Source organism: Eucyclogobius newberryi, unplaced genomic scaffold (assembly GCF_026437365.1).
Source record: "Eucyclogobius newberryi isolate DKJ021-1_F unplaced genomic scaffold, fEucNew1.0.hap1 SCAF_5, whole genome shotgun sequence".
NCBI classification, from domain to species: Eukaryota; Metazoa; Chordata; class Actinopteri; order Gobiiformes; family Gobiidae; genus Eucyclogobius; species Eucyclogobius newberryi.
Window position 1 is genome coordinate 23,825,740 of NW_027316167.1, and position 23,788 is coordinate 23,849,527.

A 23,788-nucleotide genomic window follows, 5' to 3' on the forward strand; every position below is an offset into this window, starting at 1 on the left:
TTGCATGTGATCAAGACAGTAATTGCACATGAATATGTGTTACGACAGCACATAGATTGCACATGAATTTCACAGTAATTGCACATGAATTCCAACAGCAATTGCACATAAGATAATCCTTTATTGTCCCACATGGGGAAATTTCATTGATGCAACGCAGGAAGATCCAGAGGTAGATACAGAAGAAAAGAACAGATCACTATAGGAATATGTGCCTAGTTTATTACATGTAGGTGTAGATGTAATGTACGTAAGACTGTATGATGATGTGAGTTGAATAAAAGGGCAATACAACTTTTGCGATTGTTTACTGATTGTGCTCACCCTTGATTGAAATTCTTTTACTTCTCCTTTACTAGGAAGTTTGGTCAAAGCAGCTGAATAAAGAGCAGATGAATCCATCCTGATGTGTACCAGAGGTAAAGATTGTGTTGCCATTGAAGGCACCTCTATCACAAGAGGTGTTACAAAGAATACACAAGCTTTCCGACAAAGAAGACAAGTTATGAAAGGTAACATTTTGGTAATCAAATAAAATATATATATTTCCATATATTTAGATAAATTCATAATTTAAATTGAAAATTATTGTAATGACTACACGATAATTTTAAAGACGTTTGAATCAAAGCAAATTTCTGTTTGTAGTGAGCTAGTATATTTCAATCACTGACCAATCACTGCATTTCCTTGCTTTATACAGGTTACCTAAAGTCTGGGAGTACGGCGATGCATATACAGCATTCTGTGACACTGTGTCATCCGGACACGACTGATTGAAAATCAGGAAATCCTCAGAAGATGCTCTTGTCCCTGTTCCAGAAATTCATCAAAAAACACCATGGTCATGGAAGTTACCGGTAATTAAATTATTCTTATTGTTTATGAAAGAAAACAAGAGACGATCAGATAAACATCACAGCTATGTTTATTCATGAAATTTCATTCAAGATCAAACCAATCCAGTTAGCTACAGGAGTCTACATATTTTCATTCATTTATTTATTTATACAGGGAAAACCCAGTGAGAAAAGTGGTTACCCTGTTAAAACACAACACAAAATAAACAACAAACATAGGATACTAAAACACAAATAAAATAATAATTCTAAAACTAAAACGCAAATAAAATAGTAATCTATCAATACTCTAATTTTTACAGATCCGATCTTCTGAAGAAGAGATTACAGCGAGACTTACCACAGCTGAATATTCACAAACCACCAAGAAGAAACCCGAGTGAAATGGTTTCCACAGAGACGACAGGACTTCTCCACCAGGATTTTTCAACTGAAACTGATATGTCAGTTTCTGAGATGTCATGTAGTGATGGAGAAATGGTGCCAGAAAGTGGTAAAGATGCAGCACTGCGAGAGCTCTCAAGGACAGTTTACAGTGCAGGTGTATCACTGAAACAAGCGGTCAAGAGTGCCCCTAGTATGGATGAAACAAGCGGTCAAGAGTGCCCCTAGTATGGATGAAACAAGCGGTCAAGAGTGCCCCTAGTATGGATGAAACAAGCGGTCAAGAGTGCCCCTAGTATGGATGAAACAAGCGGTCAAGAGTGCCCCTAGTATGGATGAAACAAGCGGTCAAGAGTGCCCCTAGTATGGATGAAACAAGCGGTCAAGAGTGCCCCTAGTATCACTGAAACAAGCGGTCAAGAGTGCCCCTAGTATGGATGAAACAAGCGGTCAAGAGTGCCCCTAGTATGGATGAAACAAGCGGTCAAGAGTGCCCCTAGTATGGATGAAACAAGCGGTCAAGAGTGCCCCTAGTATGGATGAAACAAGCGGTCAAGAGTGCCCCTAGTATGGATGAAACAAGCGGTCAAGAGTGCCCCTAGTATGGATGAAACAAGCGGTCAAAAGTGCCCCTAGGATGGATGTAAATCTGCCTCCTACATCAGAGGATCTAAATGTTTCCTCTGCCAGAAAGATTGTGCCAATTGAACTTTATAACTTACTAGCTTGGTGTGTAGGTGCTAGTGATAAATTGACATTGTCTAACATGGTAAATGTATCCGAGGAGGTTGATCTTTGTTTACTGTCAATTTGCCAAGATATATATTTGTCCTCAAAAGGTAAAAATCAAACCAGTGTTGTACTTACACATTTTGACATCAATCATACTTATATCATTCCTCTGTTTGTATGTATATCCTATTCTGCAGAAAGTTTGCCTTATACTAGCTCGAAAGATACACATGTTAATTAACCTGTTTATCACGCTGTAAATACTGCTTTTATGATTGTAATTATTTGTTCATATTGAAAATACATTACATAAAATGATATCCGTTCTATAGAATAAAACCTTTACCAATAGCCTATGTTTTCTTTCTTCAAATGGGCAACTGGTGTTGAAAGGGTTAAAATACTACTTTTAGATTATGTTTTTATAGTGTAGTATGAATCAAGAATAGAGAATTTGTAATTGTTGAAGCATTCAGTTGAATACTAAATGTGGAGTAAGAGTTTTCAAGTGCGTAACGATAACATGCAAAATTGTTAAAATTGTTTTTTTTAACTTAAGTTTGCACATAAACTGAAGCACCCAGAGTCTCACCACTTTACATCCTCCAAGAAAGTAGTAATGTCTCTGAGAATCTGAATTTCTGAAGTAATCAATCAAAGAATGAAAAAAATAAGAAGGTATGAAGATGGGTGTACACCCCAATTTGTCACATATTTGGGTAAACTGGCAACTTCGACACCTATTTTCTCAAATACTGGCAGAAATCATGCGGAGAACTTTTTCCCCCAGCTCAAGTACATCTTTGAGATTGGAAAACCACTTTTGAAAAGTAGTCTTGATGTGGTGGAGCGAAATTCATTTTCTAGCCACATTCTGAGTTACAGCCTATGGCCTATACACACACAAATTAATAATAAAGGATTTGATTTTTTTTAAAGAACACACAAAGCACGTCTTGTACAATTACAAAATAAAATACACTACTGCAATCTACATTGTACTCATTACCAAGTGTTTTAATTTTTTTTTTACATATTACTTGCTAACAAAATATGTTTTGAACTGTGTTTAAGTTTATTATTTATGTTACACCAATAAGAACAATTTATGTATGTACAAAAAAGCATTTGGTAAATCTCATAGAATAATATTTGATTTACTAGCAATTTAAACTGAATTTGACTACAGTTTTGTGCTTTTAAGCCACCAATGCATCAAATAAATGAGGCCTTTTGCATTTTTGAGTGTTTCTATTCACCACCTCCTCTCGCTTGTGCGTATACTGCTGAGAGGTCAGGAGTGAAGACACAACCATGGAGCAGCTGCACTCCACAGTGACAGGCGCCTTCCCAATTTATTTTGATTGGGCAGCTTCATGCGAGCCAAGGGGAGATTTCCCATGGGCGCTGACGCATTCTGGCTAAAACCTCTCAATGTCTCCTAGAGTCACAAATGAAAGATCTTCCCTCTTTCAGAGGTTAGCCACATTTATCAGATGTATGTCCAAAGTACAAGATAAAAGTCCCATTTTGTACAATGTCTGTCAAATTAATCTATTTTGAAGTTGAATCTAAATTGTATTCCTTTTTCTATTTATCGTTGGCACAATTTGCATTACATATACATTTTTAATGGCCTTTTCCCAGCTGTCAGAAGTATGTTCCAAAGGTATTCAAAGTTTTTCATTTTATTATCTTTTACTATCTGTTAAATTGTTTTATACCTTTTGTTATCCAGACTTTAAATCTCAAATCTGTGCCGTTATGTGCAACACCTCTCGCGCGGTCACGTGACTATCATAAGCAAGATTATTGTTTTGGTTATATGTTTTGATTAGTTCCTTGTAAGTAAGTAAGTTGTAAGCACATATTTTACCCAAGGTTCTTCCAGTTCCTACAAATGATTGTTTTTCATCTGCCAGTAAGACCTGTACGGAACAACACCACTCTTCATATTCTGGGTCGCACCATTACAGCAACGCTCTGATTAGAGCTTAAATAAAGGTAAAGCCCAACCTCCCTTTTCTTTTGATAATTGTGGAGGTTTTTTGCCCGAATATTTTATAGATCTTTATGGAAGACCACACCTAAATATCTAAAAGATTTGTTTGCCATTTAAATTGATAGGTCTTTTTAATGGACATTTCTGGTTTGTTCAAATATAATAGAACATCTTCTGCATTGCAGGCCATTTTATGTTCAATCCCATCAATTCTAACACCATGAATTGCCGTATCTATTTCCTTTGTGCATCTGTAAAGATTGGTGACTGGCTCAAGGGGGTACTATATGACTAGACCATAAAGAAAGAACTTGCTAGAAAGGATAGACCATAAAGACAAAAAAAAAGTAGATGGTGGTTGACCTGCATGACAGTATATGGTAAGGATAAAAGGAGTCACTTTTACTACCACTACTACTCCCACCACTTCCACCACTTTGGTAGTAAGTAAGTAAGTAAGTAAATTTTATTTATATAGCACCTTTCACAGACAGAGGTCACAAAGTGCTTCACAAAACACAGAATAAAACAATAAAAACACAAAAAACTTACACTGAACAATACATATACAACAATATACAGTAAAATCAGTCCGTAAAACATTTGCATTTAAAAGGCTTGACTAAATAAAAAGGTTTTAAGCTGACCCTTAAAAGCAGTAACAGAGTCCAGTGACCGTAGGGAGAACGGAAGATCATTCCAGAGTCTGGGGGCAACTGCCTGGAAGGATCTGTCTCCTCTGGTCCGAAAACGGGTGCGAGGCACAAGCAACAGTTTCTGATCCAAGGACCTTAGTGAGCGAGAGGGAGCGTATTGTTTAATCAGATCGCTGATGTACAGACCTGACCATTTAAAGCTCTAAAAGTCAGAACAAGAATTTTAAACTGTATCCGGTAGGAGACCGGCAGCCAGTGAAGGGCTTTAAGAATGGGTGAAATGTGGGCCCTTCTATTTGTGCGGGTTAAGATCCTCGCTGCAGAGTTCTGGACCAGCTGCAGACGAGAGAGTTCCTTCTTGTTAAGACAGGAAAACAAGCTATTACAATAGTCTAAACGTGAAGACACAAATGCATGAATTATAACTTCCAGGTCATTTTGAGACACCATTTTCCTGAGCTTAGAGATTTTCCTCAACTGAAAGAAACAGTTCCTCGTCAACAGCTTGGAGTGTTGCTCTAAAGACATGTCTTTGTCAAAGACAACACCCAAGTTTCTAAGACTTGGTTTAGCAGTCTGACCTAAAACACCCAAGTACTGGTTTATCCCTGGAATGGCATCATCAGGGGCAATAATCAGAGTTTCTGTTTTGTCTGCATTTAGCTGCAAGGAGTTTTTACTCAGCCATTGTTTAATTTGCACTAAACAACTGACCAAGGAGTTCAGCTTCTGGATCTCAGAAGGTTTAAAAGAGCAATAGAGCTGAATATCGTCAGCGAACAGGTGATAGGACACATCACTAAACTCTTTAATGATCATTCCCAGGGGAATTATATAAAGCAGAAATAGGACGGGGCTCAAAACGGAGCCCTGAGGAACTCCACACAACAGATCAGCTGAGTCGGACATTATTTGGTTTGCAGCAACACTAAAGCTCCGACCGGATAAATATGAGGAAAACCAATGAAGAACTGACCCCGATAGTCCAATCAGGTCCCTCAGTCTGTTCAACAGGATATGATGGTCGACAGTGTCAAAGGCTGCAGACAGATCCAACAGAACTAGAACAGTACATTTTCCAGAATCAGCAGACATCATAATGTCACTGGACACTTTCAGCAATGCGGTTTCCGTAGAATAATGTTTGCGGAAACCAGATTGAAAAGAGTCGTGAATGTTTGACTGATCAAGGAAGTCTGACAATTGTTCAGAGACCACCTTCTCTAAGATCTTGGACATGAACGGGAGCTTTGAAATAGGTCTGAAACGTTTTGGGTCTGTCGGATCCAAGTTTGTTTTTTTCAGTAAAGGCTCAACTATGGCATGTTTAAATGGACCAGGAAACACACCGGTAGAAAGAGAGAGATTTACCATGGTAACCCAGGGGCCAATAACATCAAACACTTTGAAGAAGAGCCTGCCTCGAGTACCTCGACTGTAACAATACTACAACTGCTTTATTACAGGAAATGGTACAGGGATAGAACACCAAGGCAACGAGGGCTTTTCTGCAGGGAAACAAAAGTGCTGCAGATTTTTGATGATCAACTTCCGAATGCCACAAGAGGCCTTGGCAAGGCAGGGCAAGTTTATTTGTAGAGCACAATTCGTACACACGGTAATTCAAAATGCTTCACACAAAAGGAAAAAATGCCTTAAAATATAGAAGGCCTTCAGCATTCTTTGTGGTCTGCTGCAGCCACACGTAAGCCTGCAAACAACAACAATATTTGATCCAGTGCCCACACAAAAGAGTGTGGCAGTGGACATCTACAAGCTTACCAGTAATGTCAAGTTTACCAATCCTGCCAACTTGTTTAGTATTGGCACAAATGCTGCTTGAAAAAGTAGTGTTTGGCAAAATGTAAAACATAATTATGTTATGCGGGATTACACCGACATAATCATGTTAACCACGTTTTATCAAAATGGGTAGCCTATCTTGTCACATGGACTTTAAATAATTTTATGTGATTAATACAAGTTGATTTATATATTCAGAGTTTCCTCTAACATTAAAGAAAAAATTGTTTTCCAACATTATTACGAGTCAGTGGGGATTTAAATTAATTAACAGGGCTGACTCCTCTACACACGTAGAGCTTGTTCTCCTCTCTTCAAGTCTGAAGTGCATTTCTTTAATGAAGCAGGATTGATAGCACGCTAGTGGAAACACGACTCACCTCATCAGAGACCAGCCAGGCTCTGCAATATATACTACAGTAAATACACAATTAAGGGCCCACATATCCACTCTCCCTTATTATGGCCCTGCAATTAAGTGTGAGGAGCTGCTCCCTCATTTGTATCACTATACGCATGCAATGTGTCATTTTGCAATGATTTGATGAGTCTAGTTAACACATAAACACATGTACAGGGTCAAAGACAGGTTTCGCTCTGGGCCAGCCACCTTTGTAATGTTGTAGCTCATGGAAGTGTTGGTAGCTCATGGAAGTGTTGGTAGCTCATGGAAGTCAATATATTTTCTTTGCAGGGCACAAATATTTTGACTAACTATCAAGCTTCATGGGCATATACTGTAAATCATAAAGGGAAAACTATAACCTTCAAAATTCCAATCAAAATCAACCATTCAGGAAAGAATCAGTATCAGTTTGCAAATCAAACTCACAAATAAAAGATACATTTTACTTGGCATTTTAATCAGTATTATTCCTGGACTAATTTTCAGGCCCTCAAAACCAACTTTTAGAGACATTGGATTTACAAGTGAAATGTCCCGGCCCATATCTCCCAGCAGCTTTACTCCTTCTTATACTAGCAAAGATATTTTAATAAATAGATTTTCCAGTGTGCATCGCTTGTACAGCTTACAATTAGATTGATACAGAGTGCAACTTACATTTTAATTGGGTATCATTTTAGTCAGGCGTGGAATGATATGTGGTGAAGTCATAAAATGAAACACTTAACTCTGGTGGAGGGCCTGTCACCCATGTCTTTATACGTTACATCTTTGCCAGGAATGTTCCACAGTATGACATTTAACTTATTTATCTCCATGGAGACAGTGACACAAGCAGGCTAGAATACTGGTCAAATCGTATTTAGCAAAAAGTTCATATCAATTCAATTTAAATTCGATTTATTTTTGTAATGCCCAAAATCACAACAGCAGTTGCCTCGAGGGGCGACAGTAAAAAACAGATTAAACAATGTTCATAGGGACTTGGCAATGTCCCAGGGTCCCCTGTCCTTAGATAAATGTCCCAAGCTCCCCTGTCCTTAGACCCTCCTTCTCGGCCAGGAAGAACTACAAAAAACCTCTTTGGGAAAAAGTAGAAACCTGGAGGAGTTCCACAGTGAAGGAGGGATCCGACTCCCTCAGACGGACAGGCGGACGTGAGATGGACAGTGGACCCACTCAGGAGGAGAACCAGTTCTTCAGGAGGAGAACCAGTTCTTCAAGGCAGATGAAGAACCGTTTATATGGAGTAGAGACCGTTTCTCCAGGGAGTTGAGGAGCAAATATACCATATTTGAATCAAACAAGCTGCTACAGTTTTGAACTGTGTTTTGCTACCACCTAGTGTTCAATATCCAAAAGTTGCAAAGGTACTAATGAAATTGGCCGTTTCGGTTTTCAGCTAAATTATAGATTGGCCTTTTTTCTTTATAAGTCCATTTTAAGCAGCGGTTGAAAAATTGTATCCTATTTATGAGACGAATGGTTGATTAGTTGGCCGGGTTTTATTGTTGTCAAGATGAGGATTTGGCTTAAATTTAGCATTTTCCTGCGATCACATGCAATGTGTCAACACACCACAATTGTAAAGTCAGAATTAATGGCGGGGCCGAATTTTTGGTGGACCCGGTTTATATTAAACCTAAAATAACCGTCTGGGATCCATATGAGTCTATGGATCTATCACTATTATTATTATTTGTATTATTAACTCAGCAGATAAGTATGGTTACAAAGTTTTATACAAACCAGGTTTTGAGGAGTTTTTTGGTTTTTGTGACTTTAGGGTGAGAGAAGAGTTGAATGGTTTCTTGGTACAGGTTGATTTCCTTGAAAAAAAAAATTAAAAAAGGGTTTCCTTTTAAGAATTTTGAGTTATGAATATGAAATATCAGTTATCAGGAGTTATAATGTAATATTTGGTAAGAATGGTGTAAAAACCAAAGAGCAAACTGTAAAGTGAAGTTGGGGGTAGATTTTTGAATGAACCGCTCACACCGCTCCCTTCTGATATTTCCAGAAGGGAGCGGTGTGACCAGAAAGACAGAATGCACAACTTGTGTCCGATTATTTCCTGAGGTTTCTTTTAACTGGATAACAGCGATGAAAGTTTGTATCTTACTTCTCCCTACTTGATTGTAATGAAGAAAATGTATGGCAAGGACCAGTTTTTTGGTTTAACACTTCATACATTCAAAACATTAAGAGACATACAATTTTCATAAGTAAAAATGGCTTTTGGGTTTCAACTTTTGGAAATGGTGAGCAAATATGATTCAATTTGTTTAATAAGAACAGGGGGAAAAGGCATACTGATGATGAAAATGTACTTTTATGAATTTAGAATTTGCCTATTTTCGTACTATAGTCCACCTTTGTGTCATGAAAACCAAAAGTTGTGTGTTCAAATTTTAAAGTTGTATTCAATGTGAAGTGTTATAAATTGTAAACAGTCTTTCCAAAAGTTTTTTTTTTTTTTTTTTTTTTTTTTTTATCATAGTGCAATTCCAAAAAAGATGACTAATAATAATTGTTTCAGGGTATTTTTTTTTTACAAAAAGTGGAGTTAGGGTCAATTGTTTTTTAATATATCTTAGCAAAGATTGATTAGTGGGGTAAACTCTATGAATTAATTTAAAAGAGACAGCTTTCAGTTTTGTTTAGTAAAAAAAACAAAAACGTTGATTCAACGTCCATCCTTTTTTTTACATATAATGTCCGGGACAAAGAATGATTTCATGTACTACGTCCATGTGATCTGTGAACTTGACGCTAGATGACGCCATCGCGCTCGTCCCTCGCGCGGTCACGTGACAAAGCTGACAGGGGGCAGCATGGCGGATATGCATGTGCATCCGCAAAACAGGCTGCATCAAACTATGAGCTAACTGGGACAATCAGAGCGTTGCATCCGTGAAAAGTCGCCTCGACCGTATCTGGCTTCACCGCAGGGATGGACGGTGAGAGCAAACTCCAGTTCCCGTCCCTGCCTGCGACTGAGGAGGAGCTTCTAGTGAGTGCTAACGCGTCTCCTGTTACTGCCGGAGCAATCTGGGCGCGGGTTTCTTATTCTGTGCTCAAACTCTGCAACCAGTAGCGACAGAAACATAAGTGCAATATAGTTTAATACCCACGCATTGAATAGTAGTGTCTGTCCTGTGTTAGTGAAACGCCTCTGGCAGTTCAGCGTGTAAACTTGCAGCCAGATGTGTTAGCTACACCTCGGCTAAGCTAACTGTTCTATGGGACTGATCTACGTTTACTGGCCCTGGACAGCTGCTGGATGACAGATGACGTGTACAGGGGGGAAATATCGCACGTTACAGTAATTGTGTAGATTTTTTGGATGATTTAATTTGACCTTTTGAGTTGATCTGCACTCACAATTTTTTTGGAGCCAGATCACGACGTTCTTGATTGGTTTCATTATGTAACTCGTCTTGTTTTTATACAGCCTAGAAGCGGTAACTAAGTCCTTTTCTTCTTCTGAAAGATCACACTTCATTGCAGTTGGCTAAATCCACCTGTCACTCACCGAGGCGGACCAATAGGAAGTGTGGGCGGGAAAGAATGTTGAGTCAGGAATAGGTTCAAATCAATATCCAATACCAATTTTGACATCACAATGTTAACAAAATTAGTTTTAGTATTGATTAGTATTTGATTTGTAATACTGCTGACAACCCTACTTTGAATATAATTTTAATGGATATGTTATACTAAGAAAAACCAAATGGCAGCAGTGTTTATGATTGACTTACATTTGCAGTGCACTTCCCACTACTGCTTATAAACTTCCCTTCAAACCGTCTCTTGCAGGACTGGGCTTACCCAATGAGACGAGAAATGCAGGTCTGTGTATTTTTTTTTTTTTTTAAGCATTTCCTCTGCACGCCATAATTGTCTAACTTAACTTTATGCCTGCAACTTCAGGAGATTTTACCAGGGCTATTTTTGGGTCCCTATTCTGCTGCCATGAAAAGCAAGGTAAGACTTTTTTGCCCCTTGTTACCTGGTTTTGTTGATGTATGACCTAATAATGCATCACAATTTTGTAGCTGCCAATTTTGGAAAGACACGGTATAACACACATTGTGTGCGTGCGTCAAGATATTGAGGCGAATTTTATTAAACCCAATTTTCCACATACGTTTAGGTAAGTCAGTTTGCATATTTAATGTGCTATTCAGCTATTACAGTATGAATGTGTGAAGGTGTTTTTGATTTACAGATACCTGGTGTTAGACATTGCAGACAAACCAGTGGAGAATATAATAAGATTTTTCCCCATGGTGAGTTTAACTGCATTCATCTTGATCATTGTGTGATGTTTCCACTACAGTTGGTCACTTATATTGTCTTGTCAACAGACTAAAGAATTTATTGACAACTGTTTAGCATCCGGAGGCAAGTATTCACAAATACTTGAGGAAAACATTTCCTTCAAATATCACACATGGTTATAATATTTGATTATATATATTTTTATTCTTTTTAGGAAAGGTTCTGGTTCATGGAAATGCGGGGATATCAAGAAGGTGGGAGTTGGTATTAAATATTTCACTCATAATCCAATATGCTTTTTATTTAATCTCTGTTTTGAACAGTGCTGCCTTAGTGATTGCATATCTGATGGAAACGTTTGGAATTAAATACAGGTACATTTAATAACTAATATCACAATGTGTCATGTAGAAGAACAGTGTGGATGGCCTTTTATACAAGCTGCTCTTAATCTTTCTTGTAGGGATGCATTTAGTCATGTTCAGGACAGGAGGTTCTGCATCAACCCCAATGTGGGCTTTGTGCATCAACTACAAGTAATGATGACGATTTATGGTTATTTATCCAATTAACGTGACCCAAACATGCATGTTACAATCAATTCTGTCAATCATTTTTTTAGGAATATGAAGCAATTTACTTAGCCAAATTAACTATTAAAATGATGTCACCAATGCAACTGGGCAGATCCTTCCTGCAAGCTGGAGTTCAAGGTATGTACATATACAAATATACATTTTACTTAAAATGCTAAACTTATATGTGCTCATGACTTCAGTTATGCTTTGAAATCAAGTGGGGTTGCAACGAAGAGATTAATCTATTAGTGAAATGATCAAATAATATATGGACTATACAGACTTGCCATTTGCTGAACAAAAAAATGGAAGCTATTAGTACAACATAGACCACAAAACTCTTGTGTACTTGGTCTTGAAATAAAGATATACTAACTTTTTGACCTCGTCCTTTTACAGGGAGTCGTAAACGCAGCCTGGAGGAAGATGAGGATTTTGGAACAATGCAGGTTACAGCTGCACAGAATGGATAAGCTTGGTGTAAATGTGGCGTACTGCACTTTTTTTTACATTTTTAATGGGATTAAAAATGTAGATATTTGAACTTTTTTGTACGGGGAGGGATGGGGGATGATGGCTCATGTCTGAGACATGAGTTTTTGCAGGGATTTCTTTTTTTTTTCATTGTATGCACTGAAGGGCGACTTTTTGCAGTTTTATAGTATTTAAAGCATTTTGCATTTGCAGCGGGACAGTATTGCAATAATGCACTTTCAATACTTGAATATGTGTAGAAAAGGGCATTTGGCTTAACTAAAAAGGGAAGTTGAGGAGTTACAATTGCCTTTTATTGGGAGTATAGGATTATGGAGAACGGACTAATATCAGGCTTAATAGTAAGAAATGGAAAATAAGTTGCTGCTTAATAAACAAGTCTGACCGATTCATGATTTGATTTCTTTCCAAGCTGTGAGTTAAGACATTCAATTTAAGGTAATATTGTATTATGATTTCAAGTACCATCTTTCTTTGACCACAAAACATTAAAAGTACAGAATATTTCTTTACAGTCATGACATTTTAAAATAAGTTATTAAATAGCATTTTCTATTATTACAAAACCAGAAGATTAAATAAACTGCTAAATCACTTCTATTCCCTTGTATTAAAATGTCTCAATTCCCCACATAATGAATATAAAAACTAGTCAAGAAACTAATTTAGCAAATGTACAATCCCTCCCAGAAAAAATACATTTTCTTTGGTGACTGTCTTTTTATACAAAAGCTGACAGCCTTTGAATCTAGTGATGACATTATAAAGCTGTAATTTAAGACACCGTTTCATATGATTTTTTGTTAAACGATTAAGTAAAAAATACACAACTGTATTTTTGCAAACATGCACTGGATGTAATCCATGGTTACAGTAGTCGGTATGTTCTTCAGCTGTTGCTTTGGCTGAGCATGTGTTATGTCCATGTGGTACAGCTGCTCTGATCTCAGTCAAAGAACCTACACTGCATGTAGGTCTCCTCTGACGCTTTGTAGCCGAACTTCTCATAGAAGGTGACGTTTTTGGGGGCACATTCCAGTGTGATTTTATAGCAATCCAGTTTTTTGCTGAGTAGAATAAGAGTTGCAACCAGCCTTTGTGGAGAACCAAAAATGTATTAATAAAGATGTTTCATAAGCAAAATTACAGATTTACTTACAATTTGCCCAGTTGCTTCCCTCTGCATACATCAGTTACCACTACCTCCTCCACACGGCCGCGCTACAAATACAAAATGGACTTAGATGTCATCTAAACACTCCAGCATACATTATAGGCACTTTAATAGTAGTAACAGAACACATACCTTTGCACATGAGTGTATAAATTTGTGCTCTGTGATAAGTGTAGCTGTAGCAACAATCTGCCCAAGTTGTGTGTCTTCCACTACAACCGCATAGTAGTCTCCAGTTTTCTTCATATGATCAAACTTTTCTAAGAACACACTAAGTATTAACAGAGTTGTCTTCGTTGCAGTTCATTTTGTCATTTAAGTAACCATGGGACATATTTAGCCTACAAGCTCCAACAACAGCTACTGGGTAGATACTACTGTAGTATGCAAGTGTGCAAACACAAATAACAATTTAGATTTAAACTTAGTGCATGTTTTTCTGTTGTGTGAACTTACTTATAAATAGCTCTGAGGTAACATCCCCAGCTTTGGTAAGTTGAGAAAGAACCTTGAAAAAGCCTGAAACAAGGGTGACGGTCAGTTGAGCTGATTATTTAAAACAGAATTAGCAGAATAACACATAAAAGTATTGTTTGTTCTGGTGTGCTTACCCCGGCTAAAGTCTGCTGTGCAGAGTGGCCTGAGTGTGAGGCCTTCTCCGGGGTTTGATGGAGAGATAGGTGGTGAAAAGGAAATGGTATTGCTGCTCCAGTCCAGCTCCTGAAGCAAAGCAGGGTCAAAGAGTGGAGTCTCGTCCAGCAGCATTCCAGAGGCTCCTGTCACATTACAATAAGGAAGTCATACCCACTGCAGACACGCCTGTAATATGATCCAATACACGTGGCAGTTTTGTTCATTATAATGGGTAATTTATAACTCTATTGCTACGGATATCATTGAGTGTAATCAGGAATAAAATATTAGACGGACCCTTGGCCAGGCAAATAGTAAAATGACGTTGTGCCAAGACCTTCAAATGACAAAAGGACTTTAGCCACGTTACATGATTGTGTGTTTTTCCCAGATACGACCAGGACACAGAGTCATTTAAAACCACGAACACTGAAGCTCATTCATAATAAAGTTAAGAATGTGGCACCAACATTGAAGTCTACTTTGATTCATTATATTCATACTTTCACCTCTGGTGTCAACAAAACACAAAATTACACCAAATGTGAACAGAACCGTGACTGATGAGTAGCTCATCATTCCAGTGCCATAGTAGTTTACATATAAACACAAATGCTGACAGACTAGAGTTGGGGTGGGATTCATTTGTTTAGTATTCTAAACTAATGAATCCCACGTCAAATGTAGCCACAAGGCATATTTACAGTTTAGGACTCACCAATACAACGCAGGAAAAAGAGGACAGACGACTCAACACAAATTATGTACCGCGTATTCAAGCGTTAAGTTGCTCGGGGAACTTTTAATGCAGGTTTGTGTGCATTATTTGCGTCAACTCCGCCCCCCGCGTTCAATCATTTTAAGCGTGGAAATATAATTGTTTCCGCACTAGACAGCTCTTGTGTATGACGTGGCAGCATGGGGCGTGGCAAACATTAGGACGCAGCACTATGACGTCACCGAATTATTATATCCCTCATCTCTTCCAGCCTCTCTTTACAAGAGCTGAACATAAAATTCAGTTTTAAACAAAAGATTTGGGTGAGATGAACAATAATTTATTTGGTTCAAAGTCCGAATAATTAATACAGCAAGTCTTGGTTGCTAGGTGCCGGAGCGGCTGGCCTAGGCCTGTCCCATTTCGGCACAGTAAATTCCAATGGTCCTGATGAGCCTCTTCATGAAGGTCTTTAATTACAACTAGGGTTAGGCTGATGCAGAGTAACAATTATATATGTTTAGGAATAAAAAATCATGGCATCAGATTGAGTAACCGGACAACACAGCTAAAAAGAAAACATGTAAGGAATTAAAGATCGTATGAGTGGTTGAGTAGTTTAAGCACATATAAGGAGGCAGCACATATGCCAGGTCACAGCGTTTTGATTTCAAATCCTGACACTGACAATTTACTGCATGTCATCCCTTCTCTCATCCCCATTTCCCCCAAACTGTCATGTCTAATGAAGCATTTAGGCTAAAACAAGCCTTTAAAATAAAGACGGCATGAAAACAATCAGTGAATGTAGTCTAACTATATGCTTATTCATATTATTCAGCGATTACATTAACATGTTTTTAGCTCTAACTGCTGTTTATTGAATATTCTGTAAACTCATTCTTTGAGACAAAAAATTACAGGTTTGTCCATTTAGGCACAAATTAACTTGAATAATCCATCACTGTGTAAACTTTATAATGGTACAAGATTCGTGTCCAGAGGGACACCTTCGTGCACAAAAGTAATGCATGACTCCCAAAATAATTGTACGCTTAAAAATAAAGTTTTCAATCAGTTTGGATCCATTTGGCCAAGCTAAATCAATTTAAATCCAATGTCAAACATTGTACTTAAGGACTAAATAAATAAAATGTTCAAGTGTATTTAGTATAGTTTTCTCATATTGCTTAGCTTAACAAATGAATAAGGGGAAGATTGGGGAAGACTTCTACCATCCATTTGCAAAATATTTGTTTTATAAATCCCCCCCAAAAGGTTGAAACACACAGCATTTTCTGACATTCATATTTGACAAGGCTCAAAAATACTAAAGTGACATTCTCTTACTCCAGGGTAAGTAAAACATATTGTCATTAGCTTGTAAATGTAAATTTCAGTGAAAAAATGACATACAAATGATACATTAGGTCAATAATGATAATGAGGTTCATCTACAATGATCAAGCCCATAACCCCCCCCCACCCCCAAAAACAGTAAAAACTAAAATCAGTTTCATATTGTTATGTGGAACCAAAGTAACGTGATTTCAAACAGCAAAGCATGCCAACTTAGGCCAGATCAAAGATTGAATGTTATACTTGCTCATTTGAAAATTTCAGAGGTGAAAAACATAGCACACAAAAGGCCTTTGAACTTGCACACAACAGAAAAATCCAAACACAGCCTGGAATAAAAGATATATGCCATTCACAACAAACACATTGAACTCTGCTGGCCATAAGACCGCATGTACAGGCATGAGCACTGATAGAATACCAAAAGGTTTGTGGCCAAAGAAACTCTGTGCCTCATGGAGGAAAATGTGTGATTTTGCCAGCATTGCTGAAGAACTTTCAAGGTGCAGAGTGGTTCTGCATTTGTCTCTCTGTAGCTGCAGTAACTGCTCTGTGTCTTAGCACATTCAAGTCCAAATCTGTGGCAACATCATCTTCAAGGCCAGGTAAGTCCTCACTTTGGTCTTCAGGACTCATGTTCAGATATCTCCTGAAAAAAGTAAACATGTATTTAAAACACAACACAGATGGGGGAACACACTGGAGGATTTTAAAAGTCTGTAATTTTAAGACATCACACAATTTTTTCTGACCAGAGACGTGAGAGCATTTTGCAACAATTATTTGTCTCACACTCCCATGCAGCACAGCCACACTACACACTTTCAGGAAATATTTGTTACAAGCGGAGGAGAGCGCAAGTGTCACATGATCAAACAGCCTTGTAATGAAAACAAATGCACAAGGATACGTGGCCATCACTGGCCACGTATCTGGACAAATCAGGTTTAAAATTGGGCAAAAAAACAAAACAATCCTCTAGTGTGCAGAAGGCTGTAGTGGACAAACCCGACTGACCTGCGTGCTTGCAGAAGCAGCTGTTCTTTCCTCTGTTTTAACATCTTCTGTCTCTCCTCAGCAGATTTGGAAAAGCGACCCCCTCTGGCCTCAATACTATCTGACTCAGCACTGGCCTGGTCTACTGCTCCACTGGAGTCTGCTTGCAGCTCTTGGTTGGCATTACCCTGAACAGGACCTCGTTCAATGGCCTGGAGTGAAATAAAACACACCATCATTCAATGAGCCAACCAAAAATAAAGCAGTCATTAACTTTTTGACCAACCTGTGTTGGAAAAGGGACCTGGATGCGACCCTCCAAAATATTGTCTGTGGTCAACTCCACAGACCTCGTCAGCTGTAAGTCCTGCATTACCAAGTAGGAGGGCACCTGTGGGAACATTTCCTGAATCTGGTGGGCCTAACCAAAGGAGAGAAAAAAAGCATGATTATCACTGATCACACTAAATTTCTCATAAATTGTTAAATCAAATTAAGACTTCTTGATGAACAAGCGTACCATAGCTGTAAGCTGGGAGTTGTTTGCTTGAGCAATACCTAATATATTAGTTGTGTGCATAACTTCAACAGAAAAACTTGGCAGCCAGCTTGCAATGCGGGATCCTGAAGACAAAATAAATTTAACAACACTATAATGGCACATATCCATATACAAGTAGTCTCACGTGCTTACCATCAAAGTGGAAAAAGTGGTTATGTTGGTTAATGTGTGGTCTGGCATCTACAGCTGGCCCTACAGCTCCAATGTTGTCCTCCAAAACTGGACCTTGCTGTGGATCTCTTGTTTGAACCCCATCCCCATTTATGTTTAATGATTTCCTACAAGTGGGACATGATGTGTCCTGCTCCAGCCAGGAACGCAAACACGAGCTAAGAAAACAAGTTACACAAACACAACTTACTTTAAGTAAATATCAAATGTACAGTGTGCATCTGGGAACATCAAATTAAAAGCATTTACTTGTGAAAGAGATGACCGCAAGGGAGTTTACGAGCTGTAAACATGGTATCCCAACAGATGGCACAATCATCATCATTTGCAGCCAGCTCTTCAGGTGTGGCAACAGCAAATCTGATAAAGCAATTTATTTCAACTTAAACAACACTGCAAAAGGCAATTAAAAAAACTAAATAATAAATAAATTATGACCTGGCTTCCATGTTGTTAATAACACGCAGATAGTTCTTATGTCTGCGGAGGCGGCGCTGGACTTCATGGAATAGATAACGCAGCTGCATAAATATGACCAAACTTGCCATTGACAACCAAATGTTACCAAAAAGCTACACAAAAAAAACACATTTATAGTCATTAGCTCAAACCCCGAGTAGTTACAGAATCATTACTAAGTAAACACATTTTCAGGACTTACCAACATATGGATATGGTGCATAAGGTCTAGAAAAAGCATAGCCAACTCCATGATGAAGTCTGTGTAATAGACATATGTTCCCTTACTTTCCCAAGTCCCAGGCTGGTTTAAATCCCATAAATGAATTGAGTAACTGTAAGCAAGCACAAAAGACAAAGTGCGATTAGTTTATTAGCTGCTTGAAAAAGTAGACTACACTATACAAAGCAAGGGGAATTACATACAAAACCAATATGGCCTATACTTACCGCATTATGACATGACTAGTGCGGACTGTCACCAGTAAACACTGAAAAAACAAACAAATACAGGTTACTTACATGTTAGGATTTCCTTAGAGCAGCATGTTAATCTGCGTGACTCTTTCTTTTTCTAATATTCAGACTGAATTTGTTAGATCAACTCAACATTCTCACCTCAGCTGCCATGAAGGAGAGCGTGTGCATGCCATGGGAAGCACCTAGAAGTCCACAGCCCACAGCCAGGCCACAGCAGTCCAAGAGCAGTGAGACCAGCAAACATAGCACTCGCACATGGCTATTCATGGGTGTGGAGGGCGAAAACGACAGCTGTAAACAAAACACCAAAGAAAATAATGTTATACAACTCTGACTTCTTTAGTACAAGTTCTATAAAATGATAATAAGTTCTTAAACGTTCTTAAGGATGTTAGCTCACATAGAAAGATGTTTATTGAATGCTTTTTGCAGTGAATCTTTACATAAATATACAAAACCGCAATTATAATACAGTTGATCAATTTTACAATTAACTTTTTCCACAAACAAGCAAATTAAAAATACAAGGAGCAACAACCGGAGCCAAACATTCAAGTCCAAACACCTATTAATAGATATGAAGGATCATATATAAGCTCTCCGAGGCTCTGCTTACTCAATTTAGCAAGCATGATTATGACGACACTAACTTGAACTCATTTTGTAAATGTTATATAATAAATAGTGTGTTATCATTGTCTAATTTTATCTAAATTCCAATTGCACATAAAATGTATATAGAAAATAAGACACTTACGTATTCAAATCTGTCTTTGCAGAGCTGGACCATGAGGTGGAGGAAGACGAGGGCAGAGAACCATAAACACCACATGACCACCTCCTCTACTGTCTGCACGTTCAAAACTCCAAAAATGAAAATGAATTTGTAGAAAATAAAGTTCCAAAACTTGTCTTTCAAGTGCTGTGGGAGAATTAAGACATACAATTTTATACTCAAAGATGAATTCTAGAAAGCATGCAAACGTAGACAATACAAACCATTTAAACTTACCTGCTTCTCACTAACTCTTAGTGGGCCAAATACAACATACTGAATCATCTTAGCAATTAACATCAATAAACAGCAGAAAGTATTAACCAAAACCTGTCAGAATAAAAAAGGGTTAAAGATGAAATGATGATGATGACAAGATCAAGTCTGTTATTTGAGTGTGTGGGACCCACCCAAACAAAAAGACTGTCAGTGACCAGATACCACAACACAGTGGTGGCCAACTCTCTGTTGCTCATGTCATTGTTCAACTGATCAAGGTCCACCTCTGATGGGACAGGCGTTTCATCCGCTTCCAAAGCCCCGAAACCAAGGTCTGTGACCGTGGTATAGGCACTGAAGATGCTCCCAGCGAGCAATGCCACACTCAGGGCTGTGTAAGTCTGCAGGCTGGGCCATGGAAATCTCTCCAAAAACAGCAGCATTGCGGTGGCAAGTGTAATACTCGGGTCCTGTGATATCTAGAGTAAACATGGGGAGCGGGATTAAAGTAGTTAACAATCATCATCGCAGATAGTAAACCTGTTATCGCAGACCAAGACAATGTCTGGCGACATTGTGAAAACGAATCAACTGAGCAAACATTTTGCGCAGCGAAATTACACCAACAAAATGCAACGAATGTAGCTAATGCTATGCTGGCTACAGGAAGCTACTTAACAACCCAACAGGCTAGCCTAACCAGCACAATAGCCCACAAATGAACATATTCGACATTCCAGTAACCAAAATGGTAATTTCAATGTTAAAAATATACAATATTAATAATCTGACCGAAGCTACCAGAACAGCCGAGGACGAACGCAGTCAAATGTAGTGTAGACGCCCCTGCCAGCGGCTGTTTACCTGGCTAACATTACCACATAACTCGAGTTAGCGCGCACAGACGAGCTCATGTAAAACATGTAATCACTCCTCAGCTTTCGCTTTGATCTCGTAAAGTCAAAACTTACAACAATTGATGATTTTAAGAATCACTAATATTCACGTCCCGTCTGTTTCATTCTGCAGATCCTTCACCGACGACAACAACACGCCATGTTTAATGACACAGAGCAGACCATGGAGCAGACGGACAGCAGCAACAGGAAGTGAAGACCTTCAAGCTCCGTCATGCGCACTTGATGTTTCTCCTGGATAGAGTTTCCTTTCCATAGATCTATTTATAAATTATGGTAAGCGTAACATTTAGCATTCTAAATGGCGTCTTTAATGTTTTCTTTGATGTTATTTATTTATTTATTTTTTTGGGACAGGGATCTATAAGCATATTTATGACCATATCAACTTTGAACCACTGGGAATGATATATATAACAAGTAAAATATAGGCTATCGTTTTAAATTCACACATAAGTACTTATCCCCAAAACATTGAAGTGACGGATGTAAATAGTAAGGAGAGCCAGACTACAGTATAGTAGCAGAAGTGTGTATCCTAGGAATTCGCCTCAGTAGAATTCAATTGATTACGTGTCGGTGTAATCCCTTATTTGTCAATTTTTGTTCCATTGTAGAAAAAAGATTGTGGTCAGTTGTGGTCATCTGGACTCTGGAAACAACAATTGAGATACACATGTCAGTCTGGTGGGAGCCATGTTAGGAAAAGTGCCTTAAAAGGACTCATCTCATCTGCTTGACATCTAGCCTGGGGTAAGCAACCTGAATTTGGAGCCTAGTGGTTCTTGAACTTTTCTCCTTGATCATCTCAGCTTTTGTTGTGTCCTTGGGCAAGACTTTTGATCCACCTTGCCTCCAGTGTCTGAATACACAGGTGTATGAATGCATGAATGTGTGTGGGCCTTGAAGGTATAAAAGTCCTAGGCCTACATAAAATAGAACCATATATAATTGTAAAATAACAAAAAGCCTTATGAGTAATGTCATTTCCGGCGTTTGTGTCAAAGAGGAACTGAGGACTTAAGGAGCAGAAGTTTATTCGCCTTCTCATCAGACACCGCAGTCAGCACATTCATTCTAATGCTCACAACTCATATGAGAGGCAATCTCAGAGGAAATGGCTTCTGAAGAACTTGATGTTGGTATTGTAGTGCCTTGTGTGATCCTGGGCCTGTCTTTCCTAGTTGGAGCTCCTGGAAACCTGCTGGTCATCTGGACGATCGTAAGATATGTTAAACAGCGCTCCCACACCGTCCTCCTCATCCTGCATTTGGCTGTAGCTGATCTGCTGATACTCATCACCCTGCCTCTTTGGATCTACTCATTGGCTCAGTCATGGGTCTTTGGGGAACCTACATGCAAAGCTATGGTTTTTCTCATCTATACATGTATGTACAGCAGTGTTTTCCTCATCACCCTGATGAGTGTGGAACGCTTTGTGGCAGTTCGCTATCCCCTTATGTCAGCGGGTTGGAAGAAAAAAAAAGCCCTGAACCAATTGCTGGTCTGTCTGTGGGTTGCAGCATTCACGTTCAGCATCCCAGTTATATTAACACAAATTGTAGATCGAGAGAAAGGTGATGAACACTGTCTTTACCGTCAGTATCAATCTGAAACTCAGGAATTGGTGTTTGTACTGCTTGAAACACTTGTGGGTTACATTCTTCCTTTCTCATTACTTGTCATTTGTTACGGATGTCTTTGCAGCAAAATCACCAAGATGACATTTAAATCAAAGCGAAAATCAACCATCCTGATTGCCAGTGTTGTGATTATGTTTGCCATTTGTTGGACCCCTCATCACATTGGAAATATTCTCTCTCTTGTTGTTATTGCCATTGAGAAATCATACCCAGAACAGGCGGCGAGTCTAAAGAGTGTCAGCAGCACCATGGCTTTTATCGCAGGGGCCATGGTCTTCATTAGCAGCACTGTGAACCCGATCCTGTACATGTTTGCTGCCCGCTCTTTCAGAACTTCCATACGGGACACTGGGATCCAGAAACTCCTCCGGCACATCTCCAGCACATCTCCAGGGGAAGGAAACAGAGAGGTGTCGTTTGTCTCCAAGAGGCAGACCAACCAGTCCAGCAGCTCTGTGTGTCAAGAATCCAAAGATCAAATGGACATTCTTCTATGATAATTGCTCCTCAAAGCCTATGCAATTTAAGTTGAGACAGATTTGTGTAGATTTTGCTAATTGTTTGTAAATTCACTAAGTTGCATATTACTACCAATAATATCACAATTTTACAAATAGATCCAAGAAGGGAAATTCATATTCATGATCTTTGGGATCAGCTGAATACATATTAGTGCTTACTTACTAACACAGTGGAATAAGATAAAGCTTTATGTTTGTTGTACTATGTCGCATCTGAAATGTGCATTATAAAACGTAATGATATTTTGTACAGACATTGTGCTTACAAGACACAGGCCTAACCACGTAACCATACTTCCTGTGTGTTGCAAAAGAAAAAGCAGCATGTTCCCTTTCTTGGCATGTGCAAAATGGAATAATGTCTTCTGGTGTTTATATAATAATAATATAATTTTTCATTTATAGAATGGTTAGTGTTATATAGGCTGTACCTAAATAAAAGCTATTTCAGCAGCTGTCTAGTTTGTTTATTTTGTTTATTAAATCGAACCAGCAGATGGCAACAGCGGTACTGCTTGGTCTGTCCATTGGGGTTAGAAGTTTGCGTGTGATAATATCAGAAATCAAGTATTTTTCTTTATCTTAAAGAAATTAAGAACCACTGTGCAATAGTGTTTGCTTCATATGCAGTTTCACACAGATAATCATTTTATAATTATAAAACAAATTTGAGTACAAATAGTTGTACAATATAATGATCACATGTTGTCATTGTACTGTCTTATCTGGATAGATAGACCAATAGATTAGTTCTGCTCCGTACTCTTGGTGTTGGCAGGCTCATCATAGCTGTTTGAATCATCTTGAATATGGTGCAGCCCAAAACTATTTTCTATCGAGAAAAAACAAACCATAACAATCCAGCCAGAAATATGACCATGCCTTTTATAAGATAAAAAGTACAAATTGTAGACATATTTCTGAATCTGTGTATGCCATATCTAAAAACTAAGTGTTCGTT

General features: G+C 38.4%; 4 protein-coding genes across 4 annotated transcripts; 2 read left to right on the plus strand and 2 right to left on the minus strand.

Annotated features, from left to right (window-relative positions):
* The first annotated feature begins 9,638 nt into the window (after window positions 1-9,638).
* On the plus strand, window positions 9,639-12,520 carry styx (serine/threonine/tyrosine interacting protein). Its single transcript, XM_072465020.1, has 11 exons — window positions 9,639-9,856; window positions 10,663-10,695; window positions 10,777-10,830; window positions 10,902-10,999; window positions 11,075-11,135; window positions 11,214-11,250; window positions 11,342-11,381; window positions 11,451-11,501; window positions 11,591-11,663; window positions 11,750-11,840; window positions 12,105-12,520. Exons 1-11 carry the CDS (start codon window positions 9,797-9,799, stop codon window positions 12,176-12,178), a joined length of 672 nt encoding a protein of 223 aa, XP_072321121.1. The 5' UTR covers window positions 9,639-9,796; the 3' UTR covers window positions 12,179-12,520.
* gnpnat1 (glucosamine-phosphate N-acetyltransferase 1) lies at window positions 12,314-14,888 on the minus strand. Its single transcript, XM_072465019.1, has 6 exons — window positions 14,726-14,888; window positions 13,986-14,150; window positions 13,831-13,893; window positions 13,507-13,634; window positions 13,360-13,421; window positions 12,314-13,294 (listed from the first exon to the last, which is right to left on the minus strand). The coding sequence occupies exons 2-6, from the start codon at window positions 14,137-14,139 to the stop codon at window positions 13,147-13,149; spliced, it is 555 nt and encodes a 184-aa protein (XP_072321120.1). The 5' UTR covers window positions 14,140-14,150; window positions 14,726-14,888; the 3' UTR covers window positions 12,314-13,146.
* Window positions 14,889-15,966: 1,078 nt separating this feature from the next.
* On the minus strand, window positions 15,967-20,838 carry LOC140380811 (E3 ubiquitin-protein ligase AMFR-like). The gene is made up of 14 exons (XM_072464727.1): window positions 20,718-20,838; window positions 19,938-20,225; window positions 19,765-19,857; window positions 19,510-19,674; window positions 18,891-19,043; window positions 18,723-18,763; window positions 18,475-18,607; window positions 18,252-18,385; window positions 18,063-18,173; window positions 17,775-17,971; window positions 17,601-17,704; window positions 17,367-17,501; window positions 17,102-17,292; window positions 15,967-16,733 (listed from the first exon to the last, which is right to left on the minus strand). Exons 2-14 carry the CDS (start codon window positions 20,187-20,189, stop codon window positions 16,583-16,585), a joined length of 1,860 nt encoding a protein of 619 aa, XP_072320828.1. The 5' UTR covers window positions 20,190-20,225; window positions 20,718-20,838; the 3' UTR covers window positions 15,967-16,582.
* An 862-nt stretch (window positions 20,839-21,700) lies between these two features.
* LOC140381596 (leukotriene B4 receptor 1) lies at window positions 21,701-23,193 on the plus strand. The gene has a single exon (XM_072465662.1). The coding sequence runs from the start codon at window positions 21,781-21,783 to the stop codon at window positions 22,801-22,803; it is 1,023 nt and encodes a 340-aa protein (XP_072321763.1). The 5' UTR covers window positions 21,701-21,780; the 3' UTR covers window positions 22,804-23,193.
* Window positions 23,194-23,788: the final 595 nt, after the last annotated feature.

Coding starts and splice junctions, on each gene's coding strand:
- styx (XM_072465020.1), top strand. CDS start 9,797: ATGGACGGTGAGAGCAAACTCCAGTTCCCGTCCCTGCCTGCGACTGAG. Junction 10,831..10,901: donor CTGCTGCCATGAAAAGCAAG/GTAAGACTTTTT, acceptor ACAATTTTGTAG/CTGCCAATTTTGGAAAGACA. Junction 11,502..11,590: donor ACGTTTGGAATTAAATACAG/GTACATTTAATA, acceptor TCTTTCTTGTAG/GGATGCATTTAGTCATGTTC.
- gnpnat1 (XM_072465019.1), bottom strand. CDS start 14,139: ATGCTGCTGGACGAGACTCCACTCTTTGACCCTGCTTTGCTTCAGGAG. Junction 13,635..13,830: donor TACCTCAGAGCTATTTATAA/GTAAGTTCACAC, acceptor GTGTGTTCTTAG/AAAAGTTTGATCATATGAAG. Junction 13,422..13,506: donor TTATACACTCATGTGCAAAG/GTATGTGTTCTG, acceptor TTGTATTTGTAG/CGCGGCCGTGTGGAGGAGGT.
- LOC140380811 (XM_072464727.1), bottom strand. CDS start 20,189: ATGCTGCTGTTTTTGGAGAGATTTCCATGGCCCAGCCTGCAGACTTAC. Junction 19,858..19,937: donor CTGACAGTCTTTTTGTTTGG/GTGGGTCCCACA, acceptor TTATTCTGACAG/GTTTTGGTTAATACTTTCTG. Junction 17,293..17,366: donor AGGTCCCTTTTCCAACACAG/GTTGGTCAAAAA, acceptor ATTTCACTCCAG/GCCATTGAACGAGGTCCTGT.
- LOC140381596 (XM_072465662.1), top strand. CDS start 21,781: ATGGCTTCTGAAGAACTTGATGTTGGTATTGTAGTGCCTTGTGTGATC.